Here is an 18,705-nt window from a genome sequence, read left to right as displayed (position 1 = left end):
TCCCCCGCCCGCCCGCCTCTCTCGCTCTCCTCCCCCGCCCGCCCGCCCTCTCTCGCTCCTCCTCCCCGCCCCCGCCCTCTCTCGCTCTCTCCCCCCCGCCCGCCCGCCCTCTCTCGCTCTCCTCCCCCGCCCGCCCGCCCTCTCTCGCTCTCCTCCCCCCCCCGCCCGCTCTCTCTCGCTCTCCTCCCTCCCCGTCCGCCCTCTCTCGCTCTCCTCCCCCGCCCGCCCTCTCTCGCTCTCCCCCCCGCCCGCCCTCTCTCGCTCCCCCCGCCCTCCTCTCTCGCTCTCCTCCCGCCCGCTCTCTCACGCTCTCCTCCCCCGCCGCCCTCTCACGCTCTCCCCCTCCCCCGCCCGCCCTCTCACGCTCTCCTCCCCCCCGCCCGCCCTCTCTCGCTCTCCCCCTCCCCGCCCGCCCGCCCTCTCTCGCTCTCCCCCTCCCCCGCCCGCCCTCTCTCGCTCCCCCCGCCCGCCTCTCTCGCTCTCCCCCCCGCCCCGCCCTCTCACGCTCTCCTCCCCCCCCCGCCCGCCCTCTCACGCTCTCCCCCTCCCCCCGCCCGCCCTCTCACGCTCTCCTCCCCCCCCGCCCGCCCTCTCTCGCTCTCCCCCTCCCCCGCCCGCCCTCTCACGCTCTCCTCCCCCCCGCCCGCCCTCTCTCGCTCTCCCCCCCCCCGCCCGCCCTCTCTCGCTCTCCTCCCCCGCCCGCCCTCTCTCGCTCTCCCCCCGCCCGCCTCTCTCGCTCTCCTCTCTCGCTCTCCTCCCCCGCCCTCCTCTCTCGCTCTCCTCCCCGCCCTCCTCTCTCGCTCTCCTCCCCGCCCTCCTCTCTCGCCCTCCTCCCCCGCCCTCCTCCCCCCGCCCTCCCTCTCTCGCTCTCCTCCCCGCCCGCCCTCCCTCTCTCGCTCTCCCACCCCGCCCGCCCTCCCTCTCTCGCTCTCCTCCCCACCCCGCCCGCCCTCCCTCTCTCGCTCTCCTCCCCACCCCGCCCGCCCTCCCTCTCTCGCTCTCATTTACATTTACATTTAAGTCATTTAGCAGACGCTCTTATCCAGAGCGACTTACAAATTGGTAGCAAAGCATGATGGGGAAACAACACTTCCAACATTCCATAAAACATTGAGACGTATAAAATATCTATGCTGTTGATTTCTATGGTTTCACTATAGACCGCCAGCCACAGAGTTTTGCTTTCCAGATATAAAACAACCTGGTCAGGGGAAGCTAGCTAGCAGTTCATCCATTCAGTCTGCCCCAGTCAACCAGCCCCAAGACTGTGTCCCAGATGTCACAACTTCTGGACCACTAACCCAATGTACAGTAAGACACAAGTAATGCACTATAAAGAGAATAGTCCAGGTTTTCCATCCAGTTCCCATCGGGGTAGATGAGGGTCAGACAGCAAAGAAGCCATGCTGCATATCACTTGAGCCCCTGTAGTAAAACACCTCTCTCCTCTGTCACTCCAGGAGGTTACATAACAGAGCACAGGAAGGGAGACGGGCTGGCGGTATTCTTCTGGTAGTTAAATTGACTGCACTACTGCACCCCCATCCCTCCAATGCTCTAGTTGAGACATTGCCGATCATCACACCAAAATGCTCAAAATTGGTCACTGGGTTTGTTTTGGATTATAACCCAGAACGGGGTTGTTTTGCCTCACCCCCCGACAGGCAAAAAATATGCACACCACATCAGCACTCAGATCTGCTATATTATATTCAGGAGATCATGTGCTTCATTACCCTTAGGCAGGTGCTCTTTACTTCCATAACTAGTTTACTACAGCCTTCTACTCCGAGGTGCTTTTATGAATACCTGGACTGGCTTCTAAATTGCAGATGTTCTGTCAGTTGTAGTTCAAGCTTGAAAGAATTCGACTATGGGTATACAAATTTGAGACACTCGGCTAAGCATAGCTTTTGTGCACACATATGTCCTCCCCACCCCGCCCGCCCTCCCTCTCTCGCTCTCCTCCCCACCCCGCCCGCCCTCCCTCTCTCGCTCTCCTCCCCCACCCGCCCGCCCTCCCTCTCTCGCTCTCCCCACCCCGCCCGCCCTCTCTCGCTCTCCTCCCCCGCCCGCCCTCTCTCGCTCTCCTCCCCCGCCCGCCCGCCCTCTCTCGCTCTCCTCCCCCGTCCGCCCGCCCTCTCTCGCTCTCCTCCCCCGTCCGCCCGCCCTCTCTCGCTCTCCTCCCCGTCCGCCCGCCCTCTCTCGCTCTCTCTCCCCCGTCCGCCCGCCCTCTCTCGCTCTCCTCCCCCGTCCGCCCGCCCTCTCTCGCTCTCCTCCCCGTCCGCCCGCCCTCTCTCGCTCTCCTCCCCGTCCGCCCGCCCTCTCTCGCTCTCCTCCCCGTCCGCCCGCCCTCTCTCGCTCTCTCCCCCGTCCGCCCCGCCCTCTCTCGCTCTCCTCCCCGTCCGCCGCCCTCTCTCGCTCTCCTCCCCGTCCGCCCGCCCTCTCTCGCTCTCCTCCCCCGTCCCTTTCGCCTCTCTCGCTCTCCTCCCCCTCCGCCCGCCCTCTCTCGCTCTCCTCCCCCCGCCCGCCCTCTCTCGCTCTCCTCCCCCCGTCCGCCCGCCCTCTCTCGCTCTCCTCCCTCCGCCCGCCCTCTCTCGCTCTCCTCCCCCGCCCGCCCTCTCTCGCTCTCCTCCCCCCCCCTCCTCTCTCGCTCTCCTCCTCCCTTTCCCTCTCTCGCTCTCCTCCTCCCCGCCCTCCTCTCTCGCTCTCCTCCTCCCGCCCGCCCTCTCTCGCTCTCCTCCCTCCCCCGCCCGCCCTCTCTCGCTCTCCTCCCTCCCCCTCTCGCTCTCGCCTCCTCTCTCGCTCTCTCTCCTCCCGCCCTCTCTCGCTCTCCTCCCCCCCCCTCCTCTCGCTCTCCTCCCCCGCCCTCTCTCGCTCTCCTCTCCTCCCCCCCCGCCCTCTCTCGCTCTCCTCCCTCCCCCGCCCGCCCTCTCTCGCTCTCCTCCCTCCCCCGCCCGCCCTCTCTCGCTCTCCTCGCCCGCCCTCTCTCGCTCTCCTCCCCCGCCCCCTCTCTCGCTCTCCTCCCCCGCCCTCTCTCGCTCTCCTCCCCGCCTCTCTCGCTCTCCTCCCTCCCCGCCCCTCTCTCTCTCGCTCTCCTCCCTCCCCCGCCCGCCCTCTCTCTCCTCCTCCCTCCCCGCCCGCCCTCTCTCGCTCTCCCCCCCGCCCTCCTCTCTCGCTCTCCTCCCCGCCCTCCTCTCTCGCTCCCCCCCCCTCTCGCTTCCTCTCGCTCTCTCCTCCCGCCCCTCTCTCACGCTCTCCTCCCCCGCCCTCCCGCTCTCCTCCCCTCTCGCCGCTCCTCCGCCTCCCCCTCCCCGCCTCTCTCTCTCGCTCTCCTCCCTCCCCCGCCCGCCTCTCTCGCTCTCCTCCCTCCCCGCCCGCCCTCTCTCGCTCTCCTCCCCCCCGCCCGCCCTCTCTCGCTCTCCTCCCCCCGCCCGCCCTCTCTCTCGCCCCCCCGCTCTCTCGCTCTCCTCCCCCCCCGCCCTCTCACGCTCTCCTCCCCCCCCGCCCGCCCTCTCGCTCTCGCTCTCCCTCCTCCCGCCCGCCCTCTCACGCTCTCCTCCTCCCCGCCCGCCCTCTCTCGCTCTCTCCCCTCTCCCCCCCGCCCTCTCTCTCTCTCCCCCTCCCCCGCCCGCCCTCTCTCGCTCTCCCCTCCCCGCCCGCCCTCTCTCGCTCTCCCCCTCCCCGCCCGCCCTCTCTCGCTCTCCCCCTCCCCCGCCCGCCCTCTCTCGCTCTCCCCCTCCCCCCCGCCCTCTCTCTCCCCCTCCCCCGCCCTCTCTCGCTCTCCTCCCCCCCGCCGCCCTCTCTCGCTCCCCCCGCCCGCCTCCCCCCCGCCCGCCTCTCTCGCTCTCCTCTCTCGCTCTCCTCCCCCCGCCCTCCTCTCTCGTTCTCTCGCCCCGCCCTCTCTCGCTCTCCTCCCCCGCCCGCCCTCTCTCGCTCTCCTCTCTCCCCGCTCTCCTCCCCCGCCCTCCTCTCTCGCTCTCCTCCCCCGCCCTCCTCTCTCGCTCCTCCCCGCCCTCCTCTCTCGCTCTCCTCCCCCGCCCTCCTCTCTCGCTCTCTCCCGCCCCCTCTCTCGCCTCCTCTCTCTCGCTCTCTCCCCCCGCCCTCCTCTCTCGCTCTCCTCCCCCGCCCGCCCTCTCTCGCTCTCCTCCCCGCCCGCCCTCTCTCGCTCTCCTCCCCGCCCGCCCTCCCTCTCTCGCTCTCCTCCCCAGCCCGCCCGCCCTCCCTCTCTCGCTCTCCTCCCCAGCCAGCCCGCCCGCCCGCCCTCTCTCGCTCTCCTCTCCCGCCCGCCCGCCCTCTCTCGCTCTCCTCCCCAGCCCGCCCGCCCGCCCTCTCTCGCTCTCCTCCCTCGCTCTCCTCTCCCGCCCTCTCTCGCCCTCTTGTGTGCTTTAGTAGGTTGTGTGCTTTAGTAGGTTGTGTGCTTTAGTAGGTTGTGTGCTTTAGTAGGTCTCTTTTATTGTCTATGTTGTCCATATTTCAGTGCCTCTTCTCTCTTGTTGATGTGGTTCTCCTCCTCCTCTCTGTGTGTGGTGGTGTAGCTCTGTGACTCCTCTCCCCCAGGAGTACCTCCTCCTGGAGGAGTGTGAGAGCAAAGGGGCTCCTTCTCCTCCTCAGGTTAATCAGTGAGTCTGGAGCAGCCTGTCTAGTGTGGAGTGACACACACACGCATGCATACACACTTGTGCACAAAGTCACACAGGTTCATAAACATGCACATATACATGTAGACACACACACACACACTGTAAATACACACAAAACTAACCCAGCACTTACCTCTGGGATTGATGTGTTTGAGAAGTGATCATGAATCCAAAATGCAGCTCCTGGCTGTTCTCACAGGGAAGTGAGGAATGATCCAGAATAGCTTAATATGTAAATAGACCTTTGGCAAAGGACAATGCAGTGTTTGACCCTGCATGTTTTGAAATGATCCACAGGATGAAACATGGATCATTATACTGAAGCGACAACTCAATAAGATCTGTTCAACAACATATCCAGTGGACCTCAATAGGAGTTATTGGTGGTTCTGTTGCTGTAACCCATATCACTAATCTATGTTAAAGTGTGTGTGTGAAATGTTCACACACCATTCAGCCTTCTGATGTTTATATCTGTGCCGTTGCCACAGAGCCCACGCCGAGTGTTCCAAGTCAACCTCGTCAGAGACGGACCTGAACGACAACGTCCCCGCCCACCGCACGCCAACCTCCACTAGCTCCTCCTCTAAGCACGCCAACGGCTTCTTCTCCTCTGTCCTGCCCCCTCACCCCTCCTCTGCCTCCTCCATCTATGACTCTCCGCCTTCCCGCGGAGGCGACCTCTCCTCCAGCCTCTACCACCTCCCCCGCTCCTACTCCCAGGACACTGTGCTCCTTCCCAAGTCGGCCTCCGCCTCCTCGCCCCCCGTCCCGGTCGACGGCGACGCCCCGGAGCTCTATGTCTTCAACACGCCCTCGCGGAAGCCCTCCATGGAGACTCAGATGAGGAACCTGTCGGTTAGCTACGATATTCCTCCCACATCAGGCAGTAACTGTACCTATCAGGTGCCTCGAGGTCCAGCGAGTGGTGGGTCTGAGGGTGGGGATGGGATGCCTCCGCCCCGGCCCCCCAAGCCCTCCCTCAGCTCCCTGACCCCGGGGCACCCGCCGCTCCCCGCGGAGCGTTCGCCCACGGACACATACTGCGTGCCGCGCTCCATGTCGGAGACGGATGGGAACTACTGCGTGCCCACCAGCGCCGGGAACAAGGCCCTGAGGAGCAACACCATCGGCACCATGGACTCATCACGCCTCAGGAAAGGTATGGCTCATTGATTGATCTTGATTCATTGTTCCTGATTTATTAGTCCTGTCAAATAGATGAGAAACATATATAATTGATCACGAGCATTCCATTCACTCTCACTTTTTGCTAAGTGACAGGGTACCACATCCTTTCACTAATCATGAGGCTAAGTGATATGTGTGCATCATTATAAGGGCTAAATACGCCAGCTAGCAACGACAGGATGTTCATAATGACACATGGCTGGTGTGTGCTGTTGTCAGCCAACACTATCATCTGCAGCGCAAAGCAAGAGTCTAATCCTCCAGGATAATTATCTTGACGCGACAGATGTGTTTTTGAATGGCTAATTACAAATACTTTTTCACAGCTGAAGACTGCCTTGCCTCCAAGGACATCTGGTGTAGCAGTATTAGTGGTGTTCGGTTACCATGCAGACAGACAACACATACTTCAGAGTTTAGGAGAAAGCAGTTTGGGGCCTTAGCCCCAACCTCTATGTACAGTCGATGCTCCCAACCCATTTTCTCGACTAGCAATAGAGAAACAACACTGAGGCCCTCTCCTCATCACCCCCTCTGGTGGTGGCCTCTGGTAATATTTTACTTGTTGAAGGGCAATCATTTACACAACTAAAAAAGCATCAGAGGTTAAAGTTCAAGATAAAACATTATGCCCAGCTACATCCGGTCCAAGTCTGTTCCTATCATTTAACATGAAACGGGTCTGTTAAACTAACACAAAGACATTTTGTAAATGTCCCGGGATTCCCCGTTTGTCTAGTCCGTTGTGTACCAGAGTAGGCTTTGCTTGCCTTGGCTTTAGAGTCTGGCGGCCTTCCAAGTCGTATCATCCTGTTTGTCTGAAATCCATTAGTGTGAAGTTACACATGATGACCAGAGCAAGAACGGCAACTATAGTCCAGCTGCCTTAGTGCCGAGATGACAGACTTCCCTGTTCAACACTGTGGTTCCAATGGTGCATTTGTATTCCCTTTTTATTTAGTATTTAACCCCATTTTGATTCATACTGCTGTAAGCCCTACCTAGACTACTATACTGTTGGTTATGTTGTGTTTACACTGGTTTTAAATGTTCTGTCATGTTTGTTGCAGATTTGGGCTCCCAGGACTGTTACGATATCCCTAGGACGTTTCCCTCTGACAAGAGCTGCTCGTTTGACTTCAACGAAAGCTTCAACAGCTACTTGGTCAGTCTTTACACGACATGCTCCTGAAATCAGTTTAAAACGATCAACGTAAAGGACCTCTCACATTGATACTGATCCTTCCAAGTATTGGACTATTATGACTATGGAGTTTTGAAGTGTACTAAGGTTCAGATTAAAGATAAGGGAAGCTTGTATGCTCTTACTACTTTTCGTGTGTGTGTGTACTTTCTTTTTGTCTATGCCCTCATGTAGCCTGCCTCTCTCTCTGCCCCCCCTCCCCTCCAGAAAAACAAAGGCATGATGCCAGTGGGCAGCCAGTCCATGGAGGAAGTTGACCAGAACTACGTACCCATGAGCGCCAACTCCCCGTCCCACCACCGCTCCGGCAGCCTGTCGGGCTGTGAACCCATCATGGAACCCAACTATGTCCCCATGACCCCGGGCCCGGGCACCTTAGAGTTCTCCCTGGGCAAGCAGGTTCCCCCGCCGGCCCACATGGGGTTTCGCTCAAGCCCCAATACCCCACCCCGCAGGCCCATGCTCATCAGCGATTGTCAGCCCCCGCCCGTGGACCGCAACCTCAAACCGGACCGCAAAGGTGAGGGGGGCAGGGAGGATGGCTGGGGGGTGAAGGGGTGTGGCTGTGAAGGGGAATGGGAATGGGATGTGTCTTTGAATGAGAGAGAATCTTGGTACGTTTGTCTTTATCTGCTGTTGCATCAATGTTTTCACAACTGCTCGTCTCTCTACATCCTGGCATTCAACTCTAACTCACGCACATTTACATGTGCTGGCTCATGGTTATGAAAGGCAGATTACCATTGCATTATTTTGAATTATAAACTGGGTGGTTCGAGCCCTGAATACTGATTGGCTAAAAGCTGTGGTATATCAGACCGTATACCACGGCTAAGGACTGTATCCAGGCACACTCTACATTGCGTCGTGCTTGAGAACAGCCCTGAGGTGCCGTATTGATCAAGTACAATACTTCAATATGTGTCATTATACAATTCCTGTATGGCATCAGACAGGAGTGCAGATTGTTGAGGCTCACCCTTTGCTCCTCTCCTCAACGTTGGCAGTGTTCTAGACCTCTCTCAATGTACACAGTGTTCTAGACAAAGCCTCCTCCACCCTCCTCTCAGCCTTCTCTTTTAGTTTAGCCCACTAGCCTATCCTCTCCCTCTCACCTCCTCCACCCTCCTCTCAGCCTTCTCTTTTAGTTTAGCCCACTAGCCTATCCTCTCCCTCTCACCTCCTCCACCCTCTTCTCAGCCTTCTCTTTTAGTTTAGCCCACTAGCCTATCCTCTCCCTCTCACCTCCTCCACCCTCTTCTCAGCCTTCTCTTTTAGTTTAGCCCACTAGCCTATCCTCTCCCTCTCACCTCCTCCACCCTCTTCTCAGCCTTCTCTTTTAGTTTAGCCCACTAGCCTATCCTCTCCCTCTCACCTCCTCCACCCTCTTCTCAGCCTTCTCTTTTAGTTTAGCCCACTAGCCTATCCTCTACCTCTCACCTCCTCCACCCTCCTCTCAGCCTTCTCTTTTAGTTTAGCCCACTAGCCTATCCTCTCCCTCTCACCTCCTCCACCCTCCTCTCAGCCTTCTCTTTTAGTTTAGCCCACTAGCCTATCCTCTCCCTCTCACCTCCTCTCAGCCTTCTCTTTTAGTTTAGCCCACTAGCCTATCCTCTCCCTCTCACCTCCTCTCAGCCTTCTCTTTTAGTTTAGCCCACTAGCCTATCCTCTCCCTCTCACCTCCTCTCAGCCTTCTCTTTTAGTTTAGCCCACTAGCCTATCCTCTCCCTCTCACCTCCTCCACCCTCCTCTCAGCCTTCTCTTTTAGTTTAGCCCACTAGCCTATCCTCTCCCTCTCACCTCCTCTCAGCCTTCTCTTTTAGTTTAGCCCACTAGCCTATCCTCTCCCTCTCACCTCCTCTCAGCCTTCTCTTTTAGTTTAGCCCACTAGCCTATCCTCTCCCTCTCACCTCCTCTCAGCCTTCTCTTTTAGTTTAGCCCACTAGCCTATCCTCTCCCTCTCACCTCCTCCACCCTCTTCTCAGCCTTCTCTTTTAGTTTAACCCACTAGCCTATCCTCTCCCTCTCACCTCCTCCACCCTCCTCTCAGCCTTCTCTTTTAGTTTAGCCCACTAGCCTATCCTCTCCCTCTCACCTCCTCCACCCTCCTCTCAGCCTTCTCTTTTAGCTTAGCCTGCTCTCCTCATTTTCTATCCCCCTCACCCCATTCAAAGGGACCTTTGTCCCTGAGTTCAGGGGGCCCTCTCCGGGGGGGTGGGGGGGGTGACCGGCCTGGGCCACCATCACCATGGAGCGCCCAGAGCGGTCACCTCTATCCCCATTGTCGTGCCCCCCCCCCTCTGAAAGGGCCTCTTTGATGGAGCAACAACCCCCTCCTGACCCACCAGGGGACATTTCAATCTAGAGCAGGAAGGATTTGAATATCCCTTGGGGGAGGCAGACCCAAAGCAGAGGTCATTACCAGTCACTGTCAATGGTAGAGAAGAACGGGGGAATGTTAGAAATCGTGAAGTCAGTCCCTCTCTGTTCACGGCTTAGAGCTTTAACTTTCAGGTCACTGACTCTTGGTTATTTTCATTCCTGTGTCTTCCATGGTGTCATCATGGGGTGCTGGATGTGAGTGGTTCGGTGCAAGGACATGTTAGACTGGAATGTTACTGTAGTCAGGGGCTCCTTATTACGGCGACAATGGGATCGGCAAACAGTTACTTGAGTTTTTCATAACCAAGGGCCATCACCGTGAACTTCCATCTCAATGCAATCTCTGTCCTCACCTAACCACCACTGCTATCCACCTGCTGAGTTTGGGACCTCTGTTGTCCAGCCTGTGTGTTCTTGTAGGGCTGTTGTGTTCTGTTGGCTTCAGGGTTAATCTCTCGAGCCTTCCCTCTGGCTCGCTGGCTCTGGTACAAATCCCAAATCAAATCCACCGCTAGACCCTATGCACTTGGTGGAAGTTTGACCATATTGCTTTAACAAGTCAATTCCTCTCAGATCTCCACAATTGAATAGGGTCCAGGGGTCCATTTGGGATTGGGCCTCTCTTGCTTGGTTTGATTCTGTAGGCGAGGTCTTGTGAGGCTGAAGCATCTGTGGTCGATGCCAACACGTAGCATCATTCACTTTCCTTATGGCTCGGTTCTAAATGTCTGCCATGGTTTTATCTGGAGTGCGCTGTGTTCTCTGGCTATAGTGAGGGTTATACATGCGGTTATAACGTCGGTCTGCTGGTGTACAGATACATGTGCGCTTTTATTGTCTGCTGTTGTGGATGTGTTGTTGCACTAAAAATGATCTTCCACACTCATACTGGTGCATGTTGTTGTCCTGTCAAGTCTGAGGCCAGCCATTGTTACAGGGTTCTGACTAGAGGGAGTACAGCTACGACCGGAAGTTCGTTTTTCATAGCTGGTTAGGAGAATTGACCCAGCAGGTTAGGAGGCATAGGTTAAGGTTAGGGAAATGCTCTCCTAACCTGCTATGAAAAGTCACTTCCGGTCGTAGCTGTACTCCCTCTAGTCACAACCATGTTGCGTGGAGTGAGGTGCATGATGGGAAATGTTAGCGTCTGCTGTTGCCATGGCGATGGTCCTGTCTATCCTGGTATATACACCAATAGGGACGAAGCAATGGCAGGGTGGAAGTAGTGAGTTGTCTCTCAACAGTCTGTTGATCTGTCGGCTTTGCATGGCAGGGTTTTATTAAAATAGGGGTTACAATGATGTCATCGTTTTATCAATGATGGTAATGTGAAAAGTCTTCTTTTTTTTTAACCAATCAGGTCAGAGTCCTAAAATAATAAGAGCAAAGGGGGTTGGTTTAGAGCGAACCGACTCTCAGACCGTAGGGGAGTTCCCAAGACGACGCAAGGGTAGGTACTACCAAACAACGACGCCTGAAACTGGGTTCTGAATACTCATCTCTCATTCTCTCCGAACGTGTCTGAACTCAACGCATGCTTCTGAATGTTCTCCTGTGACCTGTGACATCACATGGTATCCTGTCTCATCCAATCAACTAACTCCTGGACCAGCGGGGACCCTCTTCTGTTCAGTTGTCGTTTCCAATTCCACATTTTGCTCTCATAACACGTTTTTGAACCTCACCAACACCCTAGAGATGTTATCCTCTAGGCTTCTTCAGGAAATGGTGCAAAGATCATATCTCCGGGTGGAAGATCTCCAGTACATAGGAGAAAGTTGTCAGTGTACTAGTGTACCGCATCAACAACCAAATCTCAAGCCCATATATTCAAAATAATCAATAGCATTAATGATTTACACCAGTACAGTAATTGATTCTTAGGTTAGTGACACACACAAACACACCAGTGATGGACTGTTCTAACCAACTACCTCTTGTATTTTTAACACTGTTCCGCATGCTCCTGTTTCAACATGTACTTCTATCATGTGCTCTATTGTATTTGTAATGGAAGAAAGTTTATTGCTCAGGTACGATGAATGATATTTTCCCCTCTATGTTCTGTTCAGATATATATATATATAAATCTCTGGATTGCATGAAGGGTGTTTAGTACTGTAGGCTGAGAAGTGTTAGTGCTGCTGTCCCGTAGACTGCAGCACCAGATGGTGTTTTCTAGCCAGGCTGAGGGAACTATGCTGAATGTGTTTCTATAGCACCCGGGTTGCCAGATTGGGCTCTGTTACGTTAACCATGCGGAAGCAGTTGGCTGTGGACACTCAATGTGGATGTGCTCTATAAACCTATAACCAATTGATTACATTTTTGTATTACATTCAACTTCTCATATTGGAATCTAGCCTACAGTTTTAGTCTTGCAAGGAGGTATTGTGGCTTTTAGGGACCTCTGTTGGACAAATGAAAGCCTACATCCCCACCACCTTTTGTATGGTGGAATGGAATGTATTGGGTTGCAATGATGGTACGTGATGAGAGAGATTGACGGGGGTGTTTGCCCCTCCCCTCTACAGCCAAGCCCGCCCCTTTGGAGATCAAGCCCCTACCTGAGTGGGAGGAGTCATCGGCACCCGTCCGCTCGCCTGTCACCAGGTCTTTTGCTCGGGAGTAAGTGTCTTACCCTTTGACCTTTCACCTCTACAGCAGCTCAGGGTCAAAGTGGCCCTTAGACACACATCTAGGATTATTGTCGCTCACCGCATCCTAACCATTTGGGAGTAAAACGTAAAGCTGACCTTAGGTCAGCGTCAACTTAGTTGAATTCCTTTCTACTGCATGTGACTATAGGTTTGGTATTCTATCAGAACACTAACCCTCCACGCATTACTTTAGTCACCTCATAACGTGTCAAAGTAGTCATGTCTTAGAAATTAGCTTTTTGTATTTTTCCAGTGAGTCATTTTTTCTCTGCAGGGAACTCTGCAGGCCTGCTGCTATTTGTGTGTGTGTGTACCGACGGTGTGTTAAACAGTATGTGTGTGTGTGTGATGCTGCTCAGTCCCTCCAGGTTCCCCATGCCCCCCAGGCCTCCCTCGGTGCATAGCACCGCCTCCAGCACCGACTCCGAGGACTGTGATGAGAATTATGTAGCCATGGTCTCTAAGGCAGACGAACTCGTATGTAACACACGTCCTCAACTACTCTCTTCTAAAATATTCATGTTAAATCATACAATGATTTATGTACATTTTCCAAAAAAACAACTTGTCACATTAATAAGCTAATGTTCTACATACAGTCAGTAGCCAATGAATGTATTGCAATTAAATTATATATATTTTTTATTCATGGTAAAGTGCACCATTTGCAATGTAATTTGTCTGATGGCATATCTTAGTGGGCTAAATATCTATAGAGCAGCAGTATGCAGAAGAATTTAAATACACTACATGACCAAAGGTATGTGGACACCTGCTCTTCCAACGTCTCATTCCAAAATCATGGTCATTAATATGGAGTTGGACCCCCTTTGCTGCTGTCACAGCCTCCACTCTTCTAGGAAGGCTTTCCACCAGATGTTGGAACATTGCTGCTGGGACCTGCTTCCATTCAGCTACAAGCATTGGTTAGGTCGGGCACTGATATTGGACGATTATGCCTAGCTTGCAGTCGGCATTCCAATTAATCTGAAACGTGTTCGATGGGGTTGAGGTCAGGGCTCTGTGCAGGCCAGTCAAGGTCTTCCACACAGATCTCGACAAACAATTTCTGTATGGACCTCGTTTTGTGCACGGGGGCATTGCCATGCTGAAACAGGAAAGGGCCTTCCCCAAACTGTTGCCACAAAGTTGGAAGCACAGAATCATCTAGAATTTCATTGTATGCTTTAGCATTAAGATTTCCCATCACTGGAACTAATGGGCCTAGCTGGGAACCATGACAAACAGCCCCAGACCATTATTCCTCCTCCACCAAACTTTACAGTTGGCAATATGCATTGGGGCAGGTAGCGTTCTCCTGGCTTCCGCCAAACCCAGATTTGTCCATTGGACTGCCAGATGGTGAAGAGTGATCACTCCAGAGGATGCGTTTCCACTGCTCCAGAGTCCAATGGCGGCGAGCTTTACCCCTCTCCAGCCCACGTTTGGCATTGTGCATGTGGCTGCACGGCCATGGAAACCCATTTCATGAAGCTCCCGGTGAACAGTTATTGTGCTGATGTTGCTTCCAGAGGCAGTTTGGAACTCTGTAGTGAGTGTGGCAATCGAGGACAGACGTTTTTTACGTCCTACATGCGTTCGCACTCAGCGGTCCCGTTCTGTGAGCTTGTGTGGCCTACCACTTCGCGGCTGAGCCGTTGGTGCTCCTAGACATTTTCACTTCACATTAACAGCACTTACAGTTGACCGGGGCAGCTCTAGCAGGGCAGACATTTTATGAACTGACTTGTTGGAAAGGTGGCATCCTACGATGGTATCATGTTGAAAGTCAGAGCTAGTCAGTCAGGCCATTCTACTGCCAATGTTTGTCTATGGCGATAGCGTGGCTGTATGCTTGATTTTATACACCTGTCAGCAACGGGTGTGGCTGAAATAGCCAAATCCACTAAGTTGAAGGGGTGTCCACATACCTTTGTGTGTATATAGTGTAGTCTGACTTCACTTCAAAACATACTACTGTTTTTTGTTAGTGTGATGACATTGAAATGATGAGTCCACGTTTCTTGTTTCTAATTTCCCATGTTAGTATAGTATACCTAGTAAAAATCATAGTCCGTTATCATCCTCCTCGGCCTCCCAAACCTTATCTTTTATGGAGAAAGATGGTTGCCACAGAAGGACTCCTCTTCAACACTTCTATTTTCTTCACCTCTTCTTTCCCTCTTCATCACTTGTCATCCTGCTTTTTTTGTCTTTTTCGTTTGCGCTTTCACTCTTTTCCCCCTGCAGGTATTCAGTCCATCTGGTGGACATCTCCTTCCCCCTGCAGGTATTCAGTCCATCTGGTGGACATCTCCTTCCCCCTGCAGGTATTCAGTCCATCTGGTGGACATCTCCTTCCCCCTGCAGGTATTCAGTCCATCTGGTGGACATCTCCTTCCCCCTGCAGGTATTCAGTCCATCTGGTGGACATCTCCTTCCCCCTGCAGGTATTCAGTCCATCTGGTGGACATCTCCTTCCCCCTGCAGGTATTCAGTCCATCTGGTGGACATCTCCTTCCCCCTGCAGGTATTCAGTCCATCCGGTGGACATTTCTTTTTTGCTCCTTCTATTCTTCTAACTTGTTTTTCTTCCATCAGTTCTCAAGGACCCTTTTTGTTGACTGGTCAGATAAATGATTTTCCCTGGCTCAGACTCCATGATCTGGTGGTGTAGGCATGTGAACACAACCACGGGTCTCCACCTTTCCCACTTTGTCTCCCAATTTGTCTCACCGCTGTTTAGTCTTCCCGCTGTTTCTAATCTGTCTGAATATAGCCAAAATGTCCTAAATACATTTTTTTAAACATTTTTTTTATAAATATTTTCCCGGTGGGTGTCAATAAATTGAACAGCACAATCACTGTTTAACGTTGTTCCGTTCTCTCCTAAAGGAAATTCTTAACTATACTAAATTGACTGGTTAACTTCACCAACAACAAAATGGGTAATTTCCTGTATAGTATGTCTGCTTGATTGTTTGTTTTCCAGGTCTTTATGACCTTTTTATTTATATTTTTTCCCTTATCGTTTCTTCGCCTTTACCTAATGTTTACTTCCTGTTGCTTTTTTCACTCATTTATATTTTTTCCTAGTCCCTCTCTTCCTCTTCCCCCTCTCAGTACAGCCTGTGTTATTGTTTGACCTCTGACCTTTCCCTGCTGTCTCTGTAGAGAGGAGTCCTTCTACTGCACTGTCCCCATCACCCCTGTTAAGAGGGAGATGGAGGGCCTTGACACCGTAGAGGAGGTGAGACGGGTTGCCAAGTGTGGTTAGACAAGCTGCCTGGGTTGCCAGTTTGGAGCCTAACCGGAGATGCCCATAGAGCCTATGCTCTCACTGCATGGCGTGGGTTGTGGTGTAATTTCCCCCCCAAACCCCACTAAGATTTCAGACACCGTCTGCAGTGGTAGTGTACATGCTGACGTGACTTGAGGTTTGCGTAATAACTCAATGTAGTGTTTAGTAGTAGACTGTCCTAGAACTGTCTCCATTGTAGCTGTACTACCACTCCTCTTGCCCACACCTAGAGTGTAGCACTAACATTTAATCATGCTCTGTGAGTGTCATCATCCCCCTATCTCCACTGTAACATGGTATCTCCCTTGTTGCTTAGAACATGAAGCTGGGTGCGCCCATGACGGCGGATGGGGGGAGCAGCCCAATGGTGAAGCCCAAGGGAGACAAGCAGGTGGAGTACCTGGACCTAGACCTGGACCCCGGCAAGTCTACCCCACCACGGAAGGTGAGACAGATCTCTCTCTCTCTCTCTCTCTCTCTCTCACTCTCTCTCTCTCTCACTCACTCACTCACTCACTCACTCACTCACTCACTCACTCACTCACTCACTCACTGTGACCTGCGTTTCTTCCTTTCCAGAAGAAGAGTAATGGGATTGGTCTGGCGGTGTCAGATGAGCGGGTGGACTACGTGGTGGTGGACCAGCAGCGGACGCAGGCCCTCAAGAGCACCCGGGAGGCCTGGAACGATGGACGCCAGTCCACAGAGACAGACACCTCTACCAAAGGGCCCAAGTGACCCCCAGCTCACCCAGCTACAGCCCCACGCTGCTGGGCCGCAGACATTACTCCAAGCCCGGGCTCGGGCCCCGGCCTTCACCTCCTCCAGACTCCTAGTGCCGAAGTGAAGGGGCTGGCGGACCTCCAGGGCCGCTGAACTGTCTTTAGTTTACACTGCCATCAGTCAGTCTGAGGACAGAACAGCGACAGCACAGCGCCCCTCTGTGGCAGACAGGGGGTATGTGACCAGGAATAAGCTGAATGCAGTATGGATGCAAGTAGGTTTGATTGATGTATCGGTCCTCCCCTACCTGATATGGGGACTCTGTAAAGACATTACCACATCCACAAAGACTTGGAGTCTGGAACACTTACTGCCACTTATGGTAGATTTTTCCTCTAGTTGGTTGGAGAATGACCAGGAGACAACTTAAAGACATTTCCTTTATGATTAAATCACAACACTGTGGGACACTGTCTGGAGTCTGTTTTGGGAGAGAATGAGTCATTTCTCTTTCAGAATGCTTAGTGTCTACTTAATACTTTACTGCCAAGGTTGCCTAGTTTTGCTGGTAGGAAATTGGGCCATTTTTCTCTTGTACAGGTCTAATATTATCCAAAACATTGTAAGAGAGAGAACCAGGTTTTCTTAGTGAAAAACTTGTTGTGAATGCAAGAAAATAGAAAACAAGTAACTTTTTTCTGAAACGCAACTGACCAAGTGCTCAATCAAAGGTTTGGATTCACTGAAACGTCATTTAATCGACTGAGAAATGATTCTCTTCCTCGTTTAGTTTTTAGTGGAAGAGGAAACGGCTTGACATTTGCAAAACAAAAAGAGTTGTACAAAGTGTTATGTATATAAACAGAAAGTGTCCTTTATTCAACACTATATATGGTGTGTGGTAATTCTGCAGGGTGGAATTCTATACGCTCTCCGAGATGGTATCGGGACATGTGATATGAAATGACAGAATCAACTGTGACGGCTTTTAACGGGAAGCTCCCCGACACTTTCTGTGAGTTATGCAAAGGTGTCAAACGTAGGTTTATAGGAGAGAGAAATCAGGTACTCATTCAAATACTAATAACAGCTATTTCCATTTCTAATTTATTTTGAGTTATCTCAACGATAGATGTCCAAGTAATCTATAAACGGACAGATTTGATGCTATAGAGCAAAGTGCTGTTGAAAAATACCTTCTCAACGAGCACCAGTCAACTTGTTTCAGGAGGTTATTATTGTGATGGCGTGTCGATTTCATTCTCTCTTAGGTTTTAATTTATTTCAAAAGGATTTACACGCACACCGTTCTGGGGTCTGATGTATGTATGCCTTACGATCTACTTTACTTGATATGTCTTTGTAAATAGTGAGATTGTGATGTTTTACCTAAAAAAGAAAATACTTCAGAATCGTAGTGTTTTTTTTTCATGACTATTGGCTTTACTAACTTTCCAGGGACCCTATTCAGTGTCTTGAGTAGGAGTGCAGAAGCCGCTTTCCCGAAAGCATCTTAAGGCTAAATTCATTGTTAGAACCATAGGATCCTACGGTTCTAATGATGAACTTATTAGCCTTGAGATAGTTTTGGGAACCCGGCCTTGGTTTAGGATCAGGTCTCCACTGTTTGTGTAATCTTAGTCATTGTAAAAGGCAAACAACTGATTCTAGATCAGCACTCTTACGCTGAGATTCTTCATGAATACAGGCCCATTTCTCTCTTAAGTCCTAAGCATGTTATACCAGGAGAATTAGTCTTTGCTGTATATATTTGCACCAACTATTCCAGCCTGTATCATTTGAATTGAAAACCTGTGCCTGTACTGTCATTTCCATACTACTTCATTCTCACCATCCCATTGCAGCTTTGTCTGTCTCGAGACCAACTGCAAAACGTTGATGCTTTCTTTTCTTTAATGAATCAAAAGAGAAACATTTCCATTTGAAAGTAAACGAAATAAAACAACCTTTTTTGCGTCTGTTTGTCACCGACACCCTACAGTATGTCACCTATGTTAAAAAAAAATTGGCGTACTATAGGGAGGAAAACAATGACAGAGGAAAGAGAAAAGAACAAAGGCCAGGAAGTCCCACCCACTGAGGCTGATGGGAGGAGCTGGAGGACATGCTCATTATGACTGGAATGGAGTCTAACATGGTTTGTGTTTGACCATCTATTCCATTCCAGCCATTACAATGAGCCCGTCCTCCTGTAGCTCCTCACACCAGCCTCCTCTGGACCACAGACATTTCTAGAGGAATGAGAAATGCACGCACAAAGTGATGTGCTGTACTAAATTGTGCCATTCTGTTTCAGGAAGTGTCCAAATGCCTACCACTTCCCCAATCAATGATTACCTCACCTGTTCACTATTCTCTCATTTTTATTTGATAGCTCTCCATTTAGCCACCAAGGGAAAAAAATCTTCAACATGCAGTAATTTGCATACAAATCTAATCTTTCACATTTCAGTCATTTTCCTTGAAGATTTGGAGCAACATGTAATCTGGATGAAAAGGGGACAGTTGTCTATGTATGGGAAGTGTGCTTGGACTGAGTGGGTAAGTGTCTGTAGAAAGATGAGAGAATTGATTGCACTT

General features: G+C 52.2%; 1 protein-coding gene across 1 annotated transcript in view; it reads left to right on the top strand.

Annotated features, from left to right (window-relative positions):
- The window catches only part of LOC115121887 (GRB2-associated-binding protein 1-like), an 85,544-nt gene extending 67,474 nt beyond the window's left edge, over positions 1-18,070 (top strand). The window contains exons 6-13 of the mRNA XM_065003324.1: positions 5,135-5,805; positions 6,905-6,999; positions 7,213-7,558; positions 10,781-10,870; positions 11,955-12,048; positions 12,440-12,557; positions 15,698-15,826; positions 15,961-18,070. Of these exons, the coding sequence (XP_064859396.1) occupies positions 5,135-5,805; positions 6,905-6,999; positions 7,213-7,558; positions 10,781-10,870; positions 11,955-12,048; positions 12,440-12,557; positions 15,698-15,826; positions 15,961-16,119 (1,702 nt within the window). The 3' untranslated portion in view covers positions 16,120-18,070. The remainder of the gene's footprint in view (positions 1-5,134; positions 5,806-6,904; positions 7,000-7,212; positions 7,559-10,780; positions 10,871-11,954; positions 12,049-12,439; positions 12,558-15,697; positions 15,827-15,960) is intronic.
- The last annotated feature ends 635 nt before the right edge of the window (positions 18,071-18,705 follow it).

Source organism: Oncorhynchus nerka, linkage group LG18, assembly GCF_034236695.1.
Source record: "Oncorhynchus nerka isolate Pitt River linkage group LG18, Oner_Uvic_2.0, whole genome shotgun sequence".
NCBI lineage: Eukaryota > Metazoa > Chordata > Actinopteri > Salmoniformes > Salmonidae > Oncorhynchus > Oncorhynchus nerka.
Note: the sequence above shows the minus strand (reverse complement) of the source record. Positions and strands in the feature narration are given on the sequence as shown.